This window comes from Gadus chalcogrammus, chromosome 8 (genome assembly GCF_026213295.1).
Source record: "Gadus chalcogrammus isolate NIFS_2021 chromosome 8, NIFS_Gcha_1.0, whole genome shotgun sequence".
Taxonomy (NCBI): Eukaryota; Metazoa; Chordata; class Actinopteri; order Gadiformes; family Gadidae; genus Gadus; species Gadus chalcogrammus.
The window spans coordinates 10,909,704-10,932,402 of record NC_079419.1 but is presented as its reverse complement, the minus strand read 5'-3'; the positions used below and the strand labels follow the sequence as shown (position 1 = coordinate 10,932,402).

The following is a 22,699-nucleotide window of genomic DNA, read 5'->3' as shown; positions in this document are numbered from 1 at the left end:
ACCCCCGCACTGTTGCTTTTTATTGGTCGTCATGAAAAAAAAAGATATTTGAAAAAAAAAAAAAATTGTCCTTGTCAAATAAATATAAGGGGTAACACTGTTGTTTTGTATTGATTGCATTGATAAGTTCGGAGGTTAACACTCTAAACAGCTCAGGTTCAGACCCCCGCACTGTTGCTTTTTATTGGTCGTCATGAAAAAAAAACATTAAAAAAAAAAAAAAATGCCCTTGTCAATAAAGTATAAGGGGTAACATTGTGGTTTTTCATCAGTCATCATGGGAAAAAACATAAGGGCTAACACTGTCGTTTTTATCAAATGAAACCTAAAGGGTAACACTGTATAGAATAGAATAGAATAGAAACACACACGCACACACGATACGGCCAAATCTTGTGCCGCCTTCTGAAGGCGCCCCCCCCCCCCCTTTCAGAGGGCTTCTTTGTATTTAATGAATCAATATAGCATATATATATATCATACATATATCATATATATATATCATACACAATATGTTACATTCAGATCTTGCATTTACTATTAAACTTCCATAACAATTCACCCTGTTTTAGTAAGGTCCTAAATCCATATAAGGGGAGGGGGGATTATAGCACCACGATAAAGTGTAACACATAACACATGCAACGCGAAAAGGTGAGAGACAAACAACATACGACAGAGGAAAAAGATACAGGACGACATCAGAACTGACAAAATGTGACTTGGCAAACACACCGGGAAGGTATTAAAGATTGGGTGGAGTGATGTGATTCACATTAAGTGGTCACGGTTAGGGTGTAGAAACGGGTTGGTCATGTTATGCATGAGTTTGGAGGGTGTGTGCCTATGTGTAAAGTGGTAGTTGCAGGGACAAATGAAAAGGAAGAGAGGAAAAAAAAGGGAAGAATAAATAAATAAGCTTTGCATAACGGAAGAGGGAGGTATGCAGGTGGTAATACACGGCTTGTAATTATGTTTTTGTTGTATTTATAAACCTTTAAAATGAGGACCAGGGCCCCGTTTCCCGAAAGCGTCGTTAGCCTAAGTGGATCGTGAAGTGCGTCGAAAGGGCATCGTAGAGTTTTCACCGCGTTTCCCGAAAGCATCGTGGGGAACGAACGTCTTGAAAACGCTCGTAGCTAACGAGTACTCCAGGGGTGCTCGTAGGTACTCGTAGGACGCTAAGAGCATCGTCAGCTATAGCCTCAGTGGCGACACCATCGGACATTCCGTCTATTGGATGCGTTTTATTAAAACGCATTGCGCCTTTATGTTCTTAGTTTGGTAATTAATAAAGATTATTAATTAATTAAAAAAATTAATTAAAATAAATTAAATAAAATAAATTAAAAAAAATAAGAAAATAAAGAAATACAATTTTTTATAAAAACAAGCAAAGGAGCAGGCAAAAGGCTGGGATATGGTGGGGATTGGTCACGTTGACGGGAATGTTTAGTGACATGAGGGAGGGTGGAGGGGGTAAAAAAAAAGTCTCAATCACTATTCGACGCGCATGAAAACCAGCCGCGTAGCTATGAGGGAGGCCGTCCTCACACCGATCTTCCTCATCGTCATCGTCCTCAACGTCCTCCGGTTCAAGCAATGCCACCCCAGCCTTAGCTGCAATGTTGTGCAACATAGCCGTCACACATATCACGGCGCATGACTTGGCCGGAGAAAGCTGGAGCCCTCCGCCTGACTTGTGAAGGCATCTAAAGCGCCACTTCCACCTCCCGATCGTGCGCTCAACGATGCACCGGGCCAGACGGTGGGCTTCGTTGTATTCCTCATCATGGACGTCTCCCGGGTTATTCACAGGTGTGAAGAGGAATTATTTAAGGGGGGAAAATGCCGTGAAACGCAGTGCATTCAGGATTAGGACTGATATATGTCGGTTTAAGCCTAATCAATTGTGTTTTAATGTCTTTAGCATTCATATAATTGCAGTCTATTTTTTTCGTAGGATACTCTGCTGTTGTCCTTGATGGGGATATATTTTAACCCTTTTTAACACAATTTTCCTGCGACATTCCTGCGTCTCCCCCTCCTACGGAGCCCATTTCAGCACCGTGTCAGTAGACAGTTACAATCCTACGACGTCGTGAGTGCAGCGAATGCGCGTTCACGTTAAGAGGAGTTTCGGGAAACGCTCCAAAGAAATTGACGATGGATCGCAAGATCCATCGTGAGAATGATCGTACGAGCGTGGATCCATCGTTATCGGGAAACGGGGCCCAGGTGTCTTCAAAGGTTGATATTTGCTTGTGTGCATTGTATTTTTTCCAGTGAGATGTATTCTGAGATTAGATTTGTCCAGTTATTGATGTGGCAAGATTTCTTTGATTTCCAGTTTTGAAGGACTACTTTTTTAGCGACAACTAGGGAGATAAGCAACGGATTCCTATGTTTTTGCGGGATGTGGATTTCAGAAATGTCACCAAGGAGACATAGTGTAGGGGATGAAGGGATTATGTTGCTCAAGATGGTGGATAGAGTCTCAGTGACTGTAATCCAGAAAGCGTGAACCGGTTTAAAGAGTCATATGGCGTGCAAATAGGCGCCTGTGCTACCTAAAGTGCATTGTGAACAGATACCTGTGTTGGCGAGGTCCATTTACACCATTTTACTTTGGGTGATGAGAGTTCTGTTAATGACGTTAAACTGTATAAATTGCAGGTTTGTGTTATCGGTCATGGTAAATGTATTTACCACGGCACAGCGGTACCTAGGGACACGATGGTAGACCAGATTATATTAGTGAAGTCCGTAATGGCTCATCGTTTGAGGGAGAAAGATGTGTTAAATTTGCGATTTAAGTGAGTCTGGGCTTTATTAAACTCTGGAGAATAAAGACAAAGAAAGGAGTCAGGCGCTATTTGTCCCAAACCGTTTTATTTTGTACTCCCAGAACAGAATTTTGACACAAGTCCTTCTTTACAACCTTCGATTGTATCATCAATTATTAATAATTTAATCCCCATCCTAGCATTCGTAGTGTTCTGTTTGTAGACCATAACTCCTCAGATCCTATTGGTCAGTATAATTAAAGGACACATCCTCGGTTCCTATTGGTCAGCATAATCACATGTCTTCAGTTGCAATTGGAACTTTCTTCATCGTTGGGTATCCTTAACGCATTTCAACCAGGTGAACCAGCGACATTTGGTCTCAACTAGGCCGGGCTCAACTAGCTCGGTCTCTTTTGTATTGCTTGTATCAAATGTAACCCTCCCAACCCCGAAAATAGTTTCATTCCATAATATCTGATTTGAAAAGTATGTACTGCCAGAAATTCAAAGAAATTGTATCCGTATATCTGTATTTACCGTTCTGTTCACTTTGAAAACCTAGAATATTTCATACTTTGAAAAAAAATTCTATTTCATTATTAAAAAACAACCAGAAAACTTCACATCGACTCACAAACAGGAAGTAGAAATGAGGACCTAAGTGGAAACACCCTGAAACAACCAACAACCAACAGGTGAAAAGCTGCAGGCTGTCAAAATAAAAGTTCTCTGGTATTTGGAGTCCAACAAGCATAGGTCTAGTGAAGAAAAACCCAGCAGGACTTTTACTATGAAGGTCTGGAGTTGTCCACAGCTGAGGGTCACTCAACACGCGATTACCAACTGATGGGTGTTAAGCCCTGCCTCCCTGCTCAGAACATGCCAGAAGTCGACACTCGGTTGAATCCACTCCGTCTAACCTGTGGCGGTCAGGTGACCTCTGCTTGATGTCACAGTGATGTCACGAGTAGCACATCTGTACAGTTACAAACAAAATTACAAAAAATCAATCTAAAAACACAAAGCTCACTTCCCCGGAAACCATACTGGAATCTTCATCATCATCGCAGGCGGAGCCACTGGGACTCGAAAAAGGGCCAATCACAGTCCAGTTTGGACAGAGCGTAGACATGTGACCCCAGGATGGTTCCAGGAAGTGAGCCCATATCCTACAACTTATTAAACTAACAAACATTATGAAAAAATTAAGAAAACAAAAAACTGAAAACCAAGTAGAGGGCTGACGTCATGAAATACACGCTTCAAACAAATGACAAAAAAAACAAAACAACATCCACCGTTTTGTCTTATGAGCAGAATGTGGCGGAGACCCGAACTAAGACAGAACATAATCACACCCAAGAAGAGTTTAACACACGTTGGCTTTGCTAGGCTGAGAGCTAGCTAGGCTAAGTAAGAAGGGCTAGGTGAGGTGAGCTAGGCTAGCTAACACGCAGGAGAGTTTCGCTGCATGATTAGTATATTGTGGTTCAAATCACAGCACAAGGTAAACTAAAAACGTGACATTTACATCTGAATCGTATAAAAAAAACACGTTCTACATTAAATTTTATCCAGAGTGTTAGTTATGTTGTCAAAATAGAAAACAGCATCTAGAGGCACACACACACACACACACACACACACACACACACACACACACACACACACACACACACACACACACACACACACACACACACACACACACACACACACACACACACACACACACCTCCCTGTAACCCCATGCATGTATGGCTCAACAGATACTGAGTGGTATATGAGACTGGGCGAGCTAGGAGGGACAGAGAGAGAGAGGTAAAGAGCACCGTAGCGTTGCATAGAGCCCTCCTCCTGCCCCCCACAGAGCCAGCTCCTCCGGGTGTGGCCTAGCAAGTTCTGTAGAGAGGTGCTAGGCTAGGAGCAGAGCTACGTAGGCTGGGCTGGGAAACTTCTGGAAGTCTCTAGCGCCCTCTGTGGGAGGAGCTAAGATGTCTGGATCTATAGAGCTGGAGTTCCAGAGCAGTCTCTAGTTCTGGCTCAAACAGTTCTGGAGACACTCCTAACTCCGCTTTCAATTTCCAGAACAGAAAGTGTGGTGGACCTAGAATAGAAAGAACTGGAATGATCTGATCTGGAAAAGATCGATCGGGAATGAACTGGTCTAGAATAGACCGACCAGTTGACAGGAAACAGAACATGTCCCGTTTTCCAGATCTGACTGTGGGAATTAAAAGATAAAGAGGGATCAAACAAAGGTGTCAAAGTAACTGACAAAGGACAGACATGAGAGAGAGCAAGAGAGCCAGAGAGACAGAGAGAGAGAGAAAGAGAGAAAGAGAGAACGAGAGCAAGAGAGAGGTTAGTGACGAACGTTGCCGCGGCCACGCTTCTCGTCTTCCAGAGGTGGAGAGAGCAGCGTCGTTTTGAGCACGCTCAGACAGAATGACGACGGAACTTCAGTGGGTCCCTTGCTCCGTTGCCGTGCCGACAGCCGACTCTTACGTTTCTAGGGAAACCACAAAACAAAAACCCATTCAGTCCATGAGTGAGGATGAGCAGCGTCGCCCCTGGTGACAGGGACCAGGAAGTACAACTGCAATAACAACAACATGTGGTTGACGCCGCTACCCCTCAAAGCATTACTTGGCCCATTCTGGGTACGTTCTAGAACAGGGAGAACCTGCTGTTCCTCTAGTGGCCGCTTGGGGGCACCCTGCCGTCACCACAGAGCGTCCTGAAGCCATAGTCCTCAAAGGCCCCTTACCACTCCCCTTATTCAGCTTATCTTTAACATTTCATTGATGCTCTCATGAGAAAATAAGAGCCTCTATAACCTCAAGAGACACTTCTATCCCCAAACCTCCTGATCTGCGGCGGCTCCTGAAGCCTCTTCATAAGTGAGGCTCTCACCATGCAGCGACCCTGCAGAGCCAGAGCGTCCACTAGCCCTGCTAAGCTACGTGCCCCCCCCCCCCCCCCCCCGAGGTGAGCGTAGATTTACCTGTGGGTGTTGCCTCGCTCTGTTCCGTTGTAAACTCTGTGGAGACAAAGAACAAGACGTGCCTCTGAAGCATCACTCTGGACAAAGAGCCCTCTGATTGGTTAAAGACCGCTGTGACGCCACACAGAGTTCATCAGTACCAAGAACCTTCTTACCTCTGGGCTCATCCCCTGCCACCTCCTCCTCCTCTAGGTCTTCTACCGTTTCCTCCGCCATCTGATCTTCTCCTTCCAGCTCCTCCTCAATCTGATCTTCTGCCACCTCCTCCTCAATCTGTTCTTCTGCCACCTCCTCCTCCATCTGTTCTTCTGCCACCTCCTCCTCAATCTGTTCTTCTGCCACCTCCTCCTCAATCTGTTCTTCTGCCACCTCCTCCTCAATCTGTTCTTCTGTCACCTCCTCCTCAATCTGTTCTTCTGCCACCTCCTCCTCAATCGTTCTTCCGTAGCAGCCACCTCCTCAACCGCCTCCTCAGCTTCTTCTGGCGTTTCTTCTTCTTCAGTGGTCTCCAGTTGCTCCTCAGCTGCTGGCTCCTGCTCCTCCTCTTCTGGCATCACCTCTTCTGCAGCTGCTACTTCTTCCTCCGCCTCCTCCTCCTCCTCCTCCTCCTCGGGCTGGTCGGCTACGGCTTCTTCTTCCTCGACAGCATCGTCAGAAGGAGCCACCTCCTCCTCCTCCACTTCAGCTACCTGCACCTCCTCAACTTCAGCTGCCTGCACCTCTTCCACTTCAGCTGCCAGCACCTCCTCTACGTGTGAAGCCAGCACCACCTCCTCTACGTGTGAAGCCAGCACCACCTCCTCTACGTGTGAAGCCAGCACCTCCTCCTCTACAACTGGCAGGGTCTGCAAGGGTCAAAGGGTCATGGTTACACTCTGATCACTCTGTGACCAGAAGGAGAACCAGAAGGAGAACCAGAAGGAGAGCCAGAAGGCGAACCAGAATCAACCAACCTGTTCCATGATGTCTTCAGCAGCAGGCTCCTCCACCTCCTCCTCAACCTCAGGGGCCACCTCCTCTTCTGCTGGGGCCTCCTCCTCATACTCCTCCTCTACTGGAGCAGCTTCCTCCTCAGGGGCCTCCTCTATGGGAGCAGCTTCCTCCTCAGGGGCCTCCTCTATGGGAGCAGCTTCCTCCTCAGGGGCCTCCTCTATGGGAGCAGCCTCTTCAGGGGCCTCATCTATGGCAGCAGCTTCCTCCTCCTCTTGGACCTCCTCCTCAATGGCAGCAGCTTCCTCCTCCTCCTCTGTGGGAACCTCCTCCTCCAGCACCTCTGGGTCTTCCTCGAACACCTGGAGAGAGAGGAGGAGATTGATCAGAGTCCCTGCTTCTCCCAATAGAAACCCTCTCCTGGTCCTCCCAATGGACCAATAGAAACCCTCTCCTGGTACTCCAATATAAACCCTCTCCTGCTCCTCCCAATGGACCAATAGGAACCCTTTGCTGTACCTCCAAATAGAACCCAACTCCCTCTGCCAACCAATAGTAACCGAGCTGGTCAGTGAGAGGCAGGCTAGAAGGGGTCCAGCAGACGTAGAGCCTGCTTCTCACTGGCACACCCGTCCTCTTATGGACAGCTGATAACACCTGACTGGGGGGACTACCTCAGGCTCATCTTCCACTTCCTGGGCTGGGGCCTCCACTTCCTGTTCTGGGGCCTCCACTTCCTGCTGAGGTTCCTCTTCCGCTTCCTGCTCAGGCACTGGGGAACAAAGAGAGAACGTTTTAGGAAAAAATTAAGAAAATTAAAGCACAAGGACAGACACACCCACTCCGAGACCGACACCCACCTGGTGGGGGGGCGAGCACCTCCTCTGCAGCCTCCGCCTGGATCTCCTCCTCCACCTCCACGGGGTCCGGCTCAATCACAGCTGGAAGGAGCATAGCGTTACTCTGATGGCTCTGGACAGGCCTGCCTACAGTGGTCCTCTATCCAGGCCGGTTCACCCCCTCTAGACCGTGAAACCTGATCACTAATCAACTGGGATATAGAACCGACTGGTGCTCAGAGGCCCCCCACATGGTGGGATCCTGAGCTCACAGCTGGATGATAAAAAACCACTACACACTGCTGTACTACACCCTAATACACACTGCTGTACTACACACCGCTGTACTACACCCTAATACACACTGCTGTACTACACACCGCTGCACTACACCCTAATACACACTGCTGTACTACACACCGCTACACTACACCCTAATACACACTGCTGGTCTACACACCGCTACACTACACCCTAATACACACTGCTGGTCTACACACCACTACACTACACACTGCTGTACTACACACCGCTGTACTACACACCGCTGTACTACACACCGCTGTACTACACACCGCTGTACTACACACCGCTGTACTACACACCGCTGTACTACACACCGCTGTACTACACACCGCTGTACTACACACCGCTGTACTACACACCGCTGTACTACACACCGCTGTACTACACACCGCTGTACTACACACCACTACACCGCTGTACTACACACCACTACACACTGCTGTACTACACACCACTACACACTGCTGTACTACACACCACTACACACTGCTGTACTACACACCACTACACACTGCTGTACTACACACCACTACACACTGCTGTACTACACACCACTACACACTGCTGTACTACACACCACTACACACTGCTGTACTACACACCACTACACACTGCTGTACTACACACCACTACACACTGCTGTACTACACACCACGGTACTACACCCTGATACACGCTGCTGTACTACACCCTGATACACGCTGCTGTACTACACCCTGATACACGCTGCTGTACTACACCCTGATACACGCTGCTGTACTACACCCTGATACACACTGCTGTACTACACCCTGATACACGCTGCTGTACTACACCCTGATACACGCTGCTGTACTACACCCTGATACACGCTGCTGTACTACAGCCTGAAACACGCTGCTGTACTACACCCTGATACACACTGCCTCACGACCACTGGTACAGTACGGGTCAGGAGCCCAGTTTCAACCCTGCCAGGAGGGACCTCACCGGGTCTTTTTATGGCACCAAACAGTTGGAGGGGATTTGCCTGCAGTTAGCCAATGTATTAGCTTACTGCAGGCTAATCAATTAGCTAAAGTGTTAGCTTACTGCAGGCTAATCAGTTAGCTAAGTTAGCTAAAGTGTTAGCTTACTGCAGGCTAATCAGTTAGCTAAGTTAGCTAAAGTGTTAGCTTACTGCAGGCTAATCAGCTAGTAAAGCTTACCTGTTAGCTTTGCGTCTACATTATATTAGGCAGAATAATTAGCAGTAATAGTACAGTACCGGGTCTACAATGAGCAGTACTAGTACTACTAAAGTAACAGTATTGTTGTATGATGGGGAGTCTACCTTTTATGAGCAGTACTAGTCCAGTAGTACTACAGTAACAGTACTACAGTGACAGTACCAGGTACCTTGGTTTGACGGAGTCTACAGTATATGAGCAGTACTAGTACTAGTGCAGTACTACTACAGTGACAGTACCAGGTACCTTGGTCTGACGGAGCGGGGGCGTCCACAGCGGGCTGCTCCACCGGAGCGGCAGCCTCCATCTTCGTTGCCGGGGCGACGGCACTCTCCTTCAGGCCTACACGGGACGACGCACACAGTTGTTGGCATGGCAACACAGAACAGGTGGGGAGGCTCCCCACCGTGCGCCCACTCACACACCCACAGGAAGCGCTCCACGCAGAGGCACCCCCCAGAGTTCCCCCTGCCGGGCGGACCATGGACCGGTTGAAACCAGAAGGAACCAGATCAAACACGTCCGTTACCATGAAGATACTGGTCTGATGGACAGACGTCAGGGGAGAAGTCATCCTATTCGACCCTCTTTAGTCTTCACACAGGACACAGAACATCAAATCCAAACTTTATTGACAAATAAGAAAAACTTGCGACAGTGCTACAATCTCAAACCTCACCGGGTTCAACACAACAAAGGAAAGTCACAAAACAAAGTCAGCGAAGAAGTCAGAACTCGGAACATTACCGGCCAACGTGCTCATAAAGACTATAACAGGGGGTTTCCCGCCCCTTAGCCCAGGGGCTCACCCTCGGTTGGACCAATCATAGGCTTGACCCCTAACCTCACTTCCTGTTGCCTTCTCCGATTTCTGAACCTTTGCTTTTTAACCCTCTTATTTGTCCCCTCACTTTCTTCTTTTCCTTCACTTCCTTAACCTCCTCCTTATCATCCTCCGTGTCGTCGTCTCCTATTCTTTCTCCTCCCCCCTCCTCCTTCCCTTTAATCTCCTTTCCTGCCTCAGCATTCTCCCTCCTCCTTCCATCTGCTGCTCTCCTTTCCCGCTTCAGCATTCTCCCCTCCTCCTTCCATCTGCTGCTTCTCCTTTCCTGCTTCGGTATTCTCCCCTCCTCCCTCTTCCTGCTGCGGATGCTGATCTTTCCTCTCCTCACCTGTTTCTCCTACCTCCTTATCCCCCTTGTCAGCCGCAGCCTCCCTTTTCTCCTTCCCTCCCTTCAGTTCCTCCACAGCCCTCTCCATCTCCTCCCTCTCGATGGTCTCCTGCTGCTCCTGCAGGCGGGCCGCCACCCTCTCCCTCACCCGGGCCGCCACCTCCACTCTCCTCAGACCCAGAAGGCTGTCCCTCTGCGCCTCCTCCTGCTCCTCCTCCTTGGCAAGGAGCAGCCGTACCTCGGCCAACGCCAGCTTGGCGATCTTTTTGGCGTCCAGGCGCTGGTGGATGAGGGTCAGCTGCTTCAGCAGAGCCGCACGGAGCTTAAGTCCCGCCTCCCGGGACCCCGCCTCCTGGGGTCCCGCCGTCTCTGGAGCAGGACAACCCCGCCATTTAGCGTTACCAGGACATCCTCCACTGGTTACGAGTTACTGGGTTTGACATCATCGACTGGTTATGAGTTACTGGGTTAACCAGAACATCCTCCACTGGTAATGAGTTACTGGGTTAACCAGAACATCCTCCACTGGTTATGAGTTACTGGGTTAACCAGAACATCCTCCACTGGTTATGAGTTACTGGGTTAACCAGATAATCCTCCACTGGTTAAGGATTTATGGGTTAACCAGGAAACCCTCCACTGGTTAGTGTGGGGGGGTTAGTGGGTAGGCGGCCATGTGTGGATGGGATGTCCTTGAGTCCGTTACGATGATTCGATGGCCAACGCCCTCAAGCGGGTAAGTCTCAACCAATCAGGACGCAGTTCAACTTTGTTGGGGTAATCTGCAGTGGGGGACGGCCATGCTAGCCCTCGTCTTTATAATGTTATAAGGTCTGGGTTGTCTTTCAGTCCTTGAGCACTGCTCAAGATCCTGAGGAAGCATCTTTTAATGAGTTATAAAAAGGACCCATCAAGCAGTCCTCAAATGAGTCGTATTAGTAGATCCAAACTGTAAGAAGATCAGTGGAACCACTTTAACGGACCACTTTCTCTCCTTAAGGCTGTGGTAGTGGAGTGAGGCCTGGACCAGTCCAAACCAGTCTCCATGCAGTAGACCAAACCAAACGAGTGTCCATGCAATAGACCAGACCAGTTAGCACCAGTACCTGTTTTAACTGCTCTCTCCGTCACACTCTCCGGTTTCTCATCTGAGGTTAAACGGAACAGAAGAAGACAGACAGTTGACACCAGGGGTCACGGACAGAGGTCATGGTCGAGGGGTCGTGAGGTCAAGCTCATCAGCTAACTTCGCTACGTAGCTTAGGAATCAAATCACTCTTGTGCACATCAGGTGGGCGTGGCTGGTAGGGCGTGACGCGGGCGTGGCATGAGTGCCAGGTGCTCCATGGGTCATGGAGAGGCCCCTCCCTCAGCAGAGCAGGACCAACCAGAAAATCAGATCCTTAAATAAATCATTAACCACGACACAACCCTGGCACTGCCTCACCCCTGGCATTGACTCACCCCTGGCACTAACAGTTTGGGGGAGGTAGATCACAATCTTTAAGATTCGACAAGCTCCAGTCGCTGCTTGTCGCTTGCTTTCTCTTCAAACTCCTAAAATCTGGAGGAACCTGAGCTTCGGTTTTTGTTTCTTTTCGCTAGTTGTCAGCTCCATGACCAAATGGAGTTGAAAGCTCGCCAACATTTCAGGGAGTTGTGTTTATAATCTAGAAGACTTAAATATTAAACACTGGGCGTCACACAGCGACCTGAGACACGAGAGCTGCTTCTGGTAAAGGCAGTCACCCTTTCATCCTGTCAATGGGATTCAAACGGTAACCACTGGTAGTAGAATGGTAGAGAAACGTTTAAAAAGGCAAGAGGAGCTCTCAACGTGAGGTACGCCTGCAGAATGGACAGTACGGAAGAACATGAAGTCGAACTAAACAGAAGTAAAAATAAAATCAATGCCTGTTTGATGTGAATATGGGATGTAAAACGTACTGTGAAAGAGCAGCACCATGATCAGATCAAAGTGGAGGAGAACCTCCACCAACGAGGGACTAACTGAACCGTTGGAAACACACGATGCATGGGAAGTCATGGCATACAACGGTCTTGTTCAAATCAATCTAAAACACCAATAGCATGCCAGCAATTCATCAGTCTTCCCAGTGACAGCCAATCGTCCACAGCCCAGTGATCTGCTGATAGTTCTGGACCAGCAGTCTTTGACCGGTCAGATCCGGTTGGATAGAGAATAAAAAACAATCGAAGAGGACCGAAGGCTTGAATGCGAGGGAGTCAAAGTGTCTACTGAGTGGACCGTCCCAGCCGGTCCTGGTCGACGACTTCAGGACCCTAGAGACCAGCTAGGGTTCCTCCCAGCACAGACCCACATCCTCCACTGGGAGGAGGGGAGCAGAACCCAGGCTTTAAGAAGCAATGCATGATGGGACGCCAGCCTGGCTTATTGGTTATGAAGGCCAACGATGACAACCTTCTGACCAGGGGTCCCATTGCCCCCCCTGGCTCTCATCGAGTCCTCCTTCTCCTCCTCCTCTTCATCCTCCTCCTCTTGTGAGGTGCTCAAGCTCTGAAGGTCTTCCTCCTCTCCCTCCCCCCCCGGGTCCATCAGCCCCAACAGGGAAGTGAAGACGTTGTTTAGCCAATCAGGGCCTTCTTCGCCCTGCTCCGCCTCCTGCTCCGTGGCCAACCAGCGGCCGGGCGTGGCACCCCCCCGCAGGCCTGCGTGGCGGGGGGGGGATGAGGGAGGATGTACATGAATGAACAGGAGGTAGGAAAGAGGAAGGGAGGAGAGAAGGACTACGAGAAAGGGAAGGAGGTGGGGGGGTGCGGGAGTTGCGGATGGGAGGAGGGACAAGAGAGGAGGAGAAGCAAAAGGTCAAAGGTTAGGCTCTGAGGGCGCGACTGAAGATCTATACTTAGTGGCATTTAACTTTAGACTGACAGACAAGGAGAGATAGAGACAGACACACAGACAGGGATAGATAGAGACAGATAGACACACAGACAAGGATAGACAGACAGAGAGACGTAGAGGGATAGACAGACAGAGAGACGTAGAGGGATAGACAGACAGAGACGTAGAGGGATAGACAGACAGAGAGACGTAGAGGGATAGACAGACAGAGAGACGTAGAGGGATAGACACAGAGACGTAGGGATAGACAGACAGACGTAGAGGGATAGAGATGGACAGATAGGGGGATACAGACAGAAACAGAGGGATATGGAGACAGACAGACTGAGGGTTAGAGACAAACTGATGGACATATAGAGAGGAATGAACCTTTGAAAGTCATCCAAACATAATAGACTAAAAGTAAAAGTCTCAAAGCTTTCAGTGTGCGATACTTGAGGGAGAGACAGAGAGAGAGACAGAGAGACAGAGAGACAGAGAGACAGAGAGAGAGAGAGAGAGGTAGAGGGGGCGAGAGGGTAACAGAGGGAGGGATTGAAAAAGGGGAAAGGAGGAAAAGATGGAGGGGAGACGAAGATGTAAATAAGGAAGGGGCCGTCACAATGGAAGGAGGAATGGGAGCAGTGGAAACAGAGAGGGAGGGATGACGAAGGAGTGGAACTATGGCCTGTAGCCACTATGGCAGCACGTAGCACGTAGCAGCAGCCAGCTAACAGAGGCCAGTGCAGTAGCCAGCTAGCTAACAGAGGCCAGTGGTCCCAGCGCTCCCAGTTGGTTCCTGATCCTGCAACTTGCTCCTTGTTCCAAAGTGTACTGAGCTCGAGGTTCGCTAGGACAATAATGTGGTCAGGGATAAGGGCACACTAGACTCCTGCTTTAAGTCGGGCTCAGGAGGTGTGCATGTTGAAACCTCTGCTCTGAAGCTCTTAAAGCAGGAATGGTGAGGTGATGAGGAGGTGAAATGGTTAATCTGGTTTCAGTCCACAGCCTCATGCAGAGGAAACCCAACAGACAGCCAGGTGTGTACACGCTAGAGCCCGACCGATATAGAATTTTTAAGGCCGATACCGATACAAATATTTTGTGATTTAAAAATCCGATATGCCGATATATCGGCCAATTTATTTATATATATATATATATATATATATATATATATATAATAAAAAAGGAATCAGAAACGCGCAACAAACAACCACATTTCCCTAACATTGGTTATTTGTAGTTATCCTTTAAATCCTTCACTCTCAGCACGTAACAGCAAAACTGGACATGGTAGTCATGAATTAAGTCATGCTTATCGACTTTAGAGAATTGATGAGGATGTTCTTTTAATTGTTATTCAAGCAATGTATGTCTCGTGTCAGTTGCCAACTTACCATGAACACACTTGCACACATGAACAACACCGATGATCTCCGTCGATCTCCTTCATTCACTCTGCCTAACTCTGGCTGAATCAGCGGGTTTGGGCGTTAGAGCGCCCTTGGTGGACCAATTTTTTTATTTATTTTAATATTCATTTATCGGCCATTATAAATGCCGATACCGAATAGTTTGAAAAATGCCTAATATCGGCCGATAATATCGGCCTGCCGATATATCGGTCGGGCTCTAGTACACGCACACCCACACACACACACACACACTAGTGGTGGTTAACTCAGCAGTCTCAACAAATCTTTCACTCCCAGTTGAAGTCCGTCTCAAAGGGTTTATACATTATGCACCTTGAGAGCCTTGATCAGATGGAGTTTAAATGAGGATCTACTTGCCGAGCAACACTTTGGCGTCCTCCACGTCGAAATCACCGTCTCCGTCCGCGTCGTAGGCCGACAGTTTACCTGCAGCCCCCAACACAGCATGGGTTAGAGAGACAGAGACAGACACATAGACAGTCTGCTCAAACCGGTTTAGAGGTGAGGCAGACGCTTACAGAAGATAGAACTCTCACAAATGGTAGTCATAGTAAGATTAGTATTAGTGCTAGTTTTAGAAGTAACAGTTGTAGTAGTACAAGTGCTAATAGTAGGAGTAACTGAAGTAGTGGTTGTAGAAGTAGAATTAGTGGAAGTATTTGCAGTAGTACTTTACCTTGCAAACTCTCGGATAGGTTAATTTGAATGTCTTTGGCTTTGTCTGCATGCAAGTCAGAGAGAGAGAGAGAGAGAGAGAGAGACAGATGAGAACACTGGAGTACACCAATAAGACATGCAGGCTGTCCAGGCTAGCATCCCACTGAGTAGAGACCCAATCTGTTCAGTGGCCAAGACCAGCATGCATAAAGCCAGAGGGACACTAGGGGTAAGTCGGGATACGGTTTGTTTTGTAGTCATCAGCCAAGTAGCTACATGGAGAGCTAACACACTATCGAGCTGTCTATCGCTAACCCCGACTCATATCTACCTCCACGTAGAATTAGAGCTGATGTCTATCTAACTCTAGGTAGAATGAGAGCTGATGTCTATCTACCACTAGATAGAATTGAGCTCTAATCTATCTAACTCTAGTAACGTTGGTACAACTTGGCTGCATTGTAACCTCATAATCTTCCATTGATGCAGGTAGACATGGCTGGGATAGGATGCGGCAGTGACGCAGACCCCTGTACTACAGTGAACCAATGTACGGGACATTTTATTTCAGAATAAAGCGGCCAGCAAGGTTCAGGCTTCACTTTTGATAATGATCGCGCCTACAGGCTCTAATCTTTATCAATTCACAAGGTCAATGACAGGAGCCACGTCAACGACAGTCAATCTGTCTGTGTGTGTACTGAACCCCATCACACCCTTGTAGTCCACCAGGTTCAAAGTAGACCACGGCCACTGAGGTCCAGACTCCCAGCAGGGCGATGACCATGAACCAGGAGAAGAGTCCGCCTCCGAGGCATCCTGAATCCGCCTTCTTCCCGTTCTTGTTGGCCAACGAAGATTTTCCTGCCTCTGAGGAGACACAGACATTGGTCAGTGATCTAGGTGACTAGCATCATCTAGATAGTATAGTAAAGTGTAAATAGAAACCAGACAGGGCGTATGGTAATAGTGTAAATTGAAACCAGAGGCCGATGGTTAGAGGCCGTCTAACCACAGTACCCACACAACCTGCAAACTCATGTTAGAATGAAAATAAGTTGCTGGAACATTCCGTGACAGGATAACGGTGTGGTTAAAGTTGTATTCATATAGAAGCATTATAGCTACACGTACCATATAGCACATATAGAATTAACACACACCTCAGCCTATATATCATTTATAGCACACGTAGTATATATAGCAAACGTAGCCTATAATCACATCGTCAACATGTTAAAAAGGCACAAAGCAGGCATACACATATGATCAACCAGACACTGAGCTACACTTTTATCTTCATAGACTTCATGTCTTTATTGACAAAGTGGGTGGTATATTGAAATATATCTATAGATACCGATGGCAAAAGTAGAGCCATTAGGACTTTCCCAAGGAACCAGCAGCTTGGAGGCGGAGCGTTTCCATGGCCTATCATTAACCCCCCCCCCCCCCCACCCAAGAGCACTTCAAAGGACAGGAAACTTTGGGGATGGGGCTTTAGGCCCTGAACATTTTTTAATCATACGATTAAGGGTAATCAGTGTCCTGATCTCCACAGGTCTCAGATCGCCATGGCAATGCTGACACGGACCGACGGTACTTTAGTTACTTGAAAATATTCCATGGACTGAATGCTCTGGGTGGAACGTATAAGACGGCAATGCACAACCGATTACATACACACATAACCCTGTTCACACTGGTAAAACAGACAGAAGGGGGCTGCTATTCTGGTTCTGTTGACAACCTGCAGTGCCTTGTGGGTAGGAACAGCACAATGTGAATAAACAGGTGCAGAGCGAGAGCTCAATTTCAGAGCTAGGTCAAAGGGACACGCACACACACACACTTTACAGCAATACTAAAACAATCCACTGATAGCTAGCCCCAATTAGCCACGATTAGCCTATTGCCACATGAACACCATAAAACATTTACAACTTACCCACCTCCACTTCCCAGATCACTCGTACGCTAGTCGGTTAGGCTACATTAGCTTGTTGGCTCGCTGAGCATGTCTTCAAGCTCCAACAGAATAGAGGACATAAGTAGCCGCTAGCTAGCCAATGGCCACACTCTAACCTCCGTCCAAGCTCTGCCTCAGATGATTCTATTCTGAAGGAATAGAATCATTGGTCTGTTGGTCTTCAAACTTGCAGAGCAGAAAACACCCTCTAGATGTTGACCAAGGGAGTGGATTCTCACTACGACATGTCCCCTGGCCTATAAACCCCCCGGTCCTCACCTTGGTCACCATCACCGCGGGCGCCGGTGCCGCCATGGAGACGGGGGTCGCACAGTCAGCCAGCGTTACTGGGTCAACCATCACTGCTCTCCCTACCGACAGACTGGCCAGCACCACATCCTCCCCCTCTCTGACACGGCCAGCAGCACGGCCCTCCCTCCCCTACTCTCCTCATCCCTCTGCTGGCCCTGATAGGTACAGGAGAACCATAAATTACCTCTTCACTTTGCTATTGGCCAATCTCCCCTTCTTTCCCTCCCTCCCCCTTTGGTCTTTGTCTCCTCTATCGAGGGAGGCTCTAGTGTCCAATGAGAGCTTTTTATAGCACTATAGGACAGCTGGGTCTGACAGACAGCAGAACCATTATAGGTGGAGGTGAGAAGAGGTGGTGGAGGTGGGTTACATTTAAAGAGGATTTCCTGACTGCCCATTCCTTCCACTCTGATTCAGTGGAACAGATGCCCTCAGAGCAGTGTTGACACACGCCCTAGAGGAATAACTGCATCGGGGCATCAATGTCCTCCGCTATGGCTGCTATTTCTATGGTCTATTCTCTTGCCAGGGCTCCTCAGAAAGGAGGGAGGGAGGGACTGAGATCCTGGGGGTGGAGGTGAAAGGGCTCCATTACCAATCCCCCGTTCCTGGTAGGGGTCAGGGATCACCTGGCTCTAGGAGGCCTACAGGTAGGGGTCAGGGGTCACCTGGCTCTAGGAGGCCTACAGGTAGGGGTCAGGGGTCATCTGGCTCTAGGAGGCCTACAGGTAGGCTGTGGACACTGGGGATTAGGGCTGCAACAACGAATCGCTAAAAATCAATTACTAAATGCGTTGGCAACGAATTTGGTCGTTGATTCGTTGTGTCGCGCAATTAATAAGTTACTCATAGGCGCAGCACTGTTTACAGCCAGCCACCGACAGGTTGGTTCATGGTTCATGCACGCCCACAGCGAGCTTTAGTGTGAGCGACCACAGCTTGTATTTTGGTCCTATCTTAAAACTGGACTGTAGGCCTACATAAAAGTGTTGTACCTTCACTGTCTTTGGGTTAAAAAAACTCCTTCAACTCAGTATCAGTCTAGTCCAACCGAAAACTCTGTCAGCTGCTGCAGACGTTCTGCAGACGGGCTCGGAGTCGGCACCGCGTGCATCAACAGTAATTCAAAGAAGCAGTAGTAATCACACAACCGGACGGTGTAGAAAGTCCCGTCAGTTAAAATAGTATTGCAGTTTTTAAATCCAGCTTTTAGATCCAGGAGTCTCGAAAATGGAATAGGTTTGACCGGTTAACCATGGACATCCCTTTTTTTTTTTTATCCGATACATCGATTAATCGAAAAAATAAATCGACAGATTAATCGGTTATTAAAATAATCGTTAGTTGCAGGCAGCCCTACTGGGGATTGAACCCGGTAGCTTTAGGTTGGGAGTCGAACACCACAGCCTAGACCCTGATGCCACCACATGGTTCTCCACAGGCTTAAGCTGCAGCTAGCGCAGTGCGCACCATGCTAAACGGTATCCTAGCTAGTTAAAGACAGCCAAGGATGAGGCCGTCACCCAAGACCATTCAATGACACAGCAATACTGGTTTGTCAGCGAACGAGAAGAACAGGTTTAGAGTCATTATAACACCATATTGGAATGCTAGGAGCCATGCATATGAATGGTTCACAAACGTATGCAGTTTGTCAAACATTAAAGAAAGTATATCCAAGACCAGTTTCGGAACGCTAATCCCCATGAATAACCATTCTAAACACAACCAGTATGATACTGAGGACGAGAACCCCGAGTAGAGAGGGTTTGCATCCCAGGGGGTCCGGACAGACACCCCAGCACATGGAGCCAATGACCACGACAACGCCACACAGTTAGCTTCAACACCCCCAACAAGCCCCTACTGTTAGACAGAGCTGTCTCATCACACGTACCGTCTGATAGAGCTGTGTGAGCCATGGCTGCAGGGGAACCGACACACTCAGTCTGCCACGCAGTCAGGGATTGTGCTGAACAGTTTGTACTCAAAACAGAGACGCTCAGAGTCTTATATAAGGACTGACACACCCCCATACACCCCAACCACAGACCTTTTAGCTTTCAGTGCTCACATCAAACCTATGCATTGTTCTGTTGCCACCAAGGCTAACCCTACACAAGCTACATGCTAGCCTCTGGAGCTTATGCAAATGAACCGCCTAGCATTAGCATCAGAAGAATGCCCTCCATGAGAAAAGCTAGTGCAGTAACATATGTTAATGTTAGCCTAGCTCCATTACAAACACTGGTACAGCAGCAAAGAGACATGCTAATGTTACGGTAACTTCATTACAACCACTTGTACAGCAACACAGAGATAAAGTAATGTTACCCTAGCTCTATTAGAACAGCTTGAATTGTAACAGAACGTTTAGAAAGCTATATCGGAAGTGTCTGGGACAGATGCTGCATGTTCAATTGTGCGTCTGTAAACTAAACTGTCCCGAACCACAGATGCAGTAGATTAGGGGGTAGGACCTCCACCCCCGATACCCCTCCCATGGAGGGGCTCAAAGGACCCAACATTCTCTACATTGTTCAAATTGCGACGCGTGGACAGTGGAGTCCCCACCGGCTGCACTGACCAGGAAACAAATAGGACCTAGCTTACCCAGAAATTTAGCAAACATAGGACCTGGCTTACCCAGAAACTTAACCAAACAGGCATAAATTTCTTCTGTTTTGATCAATGTTAGCATCACACACACAACCTCATGCAGTGGAGCAATAAATATCAACACACACACACACACACGGCTGTTACCCTGGAGAGGTCAGAGTTCACCATTAAACCCTGAACAGGAAGGAGGAAGAGGAGGCCTGGAGAGAGGAAGAGGTAAAACTATCAGCGAGCGATTTTGTGATTATTATTGACTAGTAGAGAAAGTGATGTAGGGGAACCGGCATCACGGCTCCTGTGTGGACCTGTTCCTCAGGAAGAGAATCAGGTTCCTTATCCGCACGCATAACCACCTCCAGATACCTGGAGCTGATTTCAAACAACGAGCAGAACAACCTAACCAGCCTTCCGAGAGCCGAACTGATCGTCAATACTTGAGATCATTATGTTAATGTGGAGCTGTGTTGTTTAGGTTGCCCTGGTAGTGGAGGCACAACTGGTGAGGGGGGGGGGGGGTCGGAGGTCATCTTAGAGACGGACAATGATCACAGGCTTCTCAAATAATCAATCATCCAATACCTATCGATCACCGCTCTGATAACATCTCTGATAACCAGGTGTCTACCGTATGGTTAATCCCTCTGTGTAGTAACTATTCGTCGAGTCCATGTTCAGTACTTTTATTCATTATAATCAGGCCGTCATCATGAAAATTATGGGCTAGGAAGAATGAATACACACTCCTCGCAACACAACTCCGAGTGAGCGCGACATGTGATCACTTCTAGTCAACTTGATTGATTTTCCCATCGCCGTATTTTATCACGGAGACCATCGCCTAATAAAGAGTAAACTAAACAGTAAACTAACTCAGTAAACTAACAGTAACCTAACGCAGTAATCCAACTCAGACCCCAAAGTTCACACTATTGCTCTTCGTTGGCGCTCAATGTGCGCGTTTTTCAAAAAGTAAAACTAACGCCAGAACGCACTTTTACAATAATGATAATAATAATGATGATTGGGCATTATGAACATGAGTTCAGTGGTCTGCGGTCATGTACAGCGCCGTATTCCTCTGGGGCTGGAGGGGGCGGGGTCCAGCTCAACTGAACATTATGTTCCCAAGGAGAACCCAGCTACCCGCCTGGACTCGACACGGTCTCGCTACTCAGACTAGTCCGACAGTACCCGCGACTCATACTGGTCCCGCTAGTCCTACTGGTCTGTAGGAGCGGTTCCTGTTCGGACACGCGTCGACCCCCCCCCCCCCCCCCCCAGTCAGCTGACTATAGTCTTCAGAACAAAACGTTCACTAGAGTCTGCAGAACAAATTTCACTAGACAAAAAAGTTCACTAGAGTCTGCAGAACAAAAGGTTCACTAGAGTCTGCAGAATAAAAAGTTCACTAGAGTCTGCAGAACAAAAAGTTCACTGGAGTCTAAATTACAATAAATTCACTAGTCTGCGGAACAAAAAGTTCACTAGCCATAAGTTCATTAGAGTAGGGTAGGACTCGGGTCGTGACGGGGGGGGAACGGACGGGTCGGTGTCACCACGGGAGGTCGGTCCTGTGTTGCTTGCATTGAATGACGACGCGTTCCAGAGCTCTCACACACTGGCGCGCGCGCGCGCCCCCCCCCCCCATGGCCACGTGTACCCCAGCCCCCCTCTTAGTGACACGTGAACACTAGAATAGGGGCGCGCGCCGCTTGCTGAATGGGTTCTATATATCATGATATATATAATAATAGGCATGTATATAATGATATGCATGTATATAATGATATGCATGCACAGTCGCCCAAAGGGGGGTTTAAATCCCGCCGTGACCGTCGGGCATGGAGATGTAATCTCGAGCGTCTCAGTGAGCTCCGAGGCGCGTATCGGCCGCGCTCACGCTTTTCGGAGTCGCCAGGGGCAACCCTGGAGGACTGGTAATAACCAGCGAACCGTACACACACTCAGCCTGGAGGACACACAACCGCACAAATCCCATTATGTTATACTGTAACAGACTATGTCCTAAACAATCGTTAGATAATAAGGCGCGGATAACGACGGGAAAAGTCTTCGGGAGAAACGCAAAATCCTCAGAACGACGGTGGCCGGGAAGGATCGCCCCGCTTTGTTCACGAAGTGAAACGCCGTATTCACCGGTTCGTGCAGTGATGACGGGTCGGCGACGCTGTGTGTCAGTTTGTGTGTGTGTGTGTGTGTGTGTGTGTGTGTGTGTGTGCACAACAGACCGCGTAGGCCCATCGAACACACGTCCATCAAGCAGCAGAGGAACGGACCGAAGAGAGGCCTGCGGAGAGCGGGTTATAGAGAGAGACTTCAAGAACGGTCACCCACCTCGGGGTTTAGCGGGTCCCTTCGTGCTCCTTTTTGGCGCCATGTTGTCCGGTTCGCAGGAGAGCAGGAGCAGGTCAGTGAGGGCAGGTCAGTGAGAACAGGTGAGAGAGTACAGGTAAGAGAGAGAAACAGGAGAAGCTCGGCGGCTGGAGTCGGAGTGAGTAAACCAGTTCTGACGGACCACTCACCACTACTAGACCGACCGCCGCCACGACCAATCCGCTGCGT

The 22,699-nt window shown here is 48.4% G+C and overlaps 1 protein-coding gene across 1 annotated transcript; it reads right to left on the bottom strand.

Annotated features, from left to right (window-relative positions):
• Nucleotides 1–2,734: 2,734 nt before the first annotated feature.
• On the bottom strand, nt 2,735–20,208 carry LOC130387268 (fibrous sheath CABYR-binding protein-like). The gene is made up of 11 exons (XM_056596287.1): nt 19,392–20,208; nt 15,920–16,083; nt 15,233–15,365; nt 14,914–14,982; nt 9,326–9,421; nt 7,587–7,667; nt 7,401–7,498; nt 6,750–7,088; nt 5,952–6,641; nt 5,797–5,832; nt 2,735–5,301 (listed from the first exon to the last, which is right to left on the bottom strand). The coding sequence occupies exons 1-9, from the start codon at nt 19,528–19,530 to the stop codon at nt 6,189–6,191; spliced, it is 1,572 nt and encodes a 523-aa protein (XP_056452262.1). The 5' UTR covers nt 19,531–20,208; the 3' UTR covers nt 2,735–5,301; nt 5,797–5,832; nt 5,952–6,188.
• Between the last annotated feature and the right edge of the window lie 2,491 nt (nt 20,209–22,699).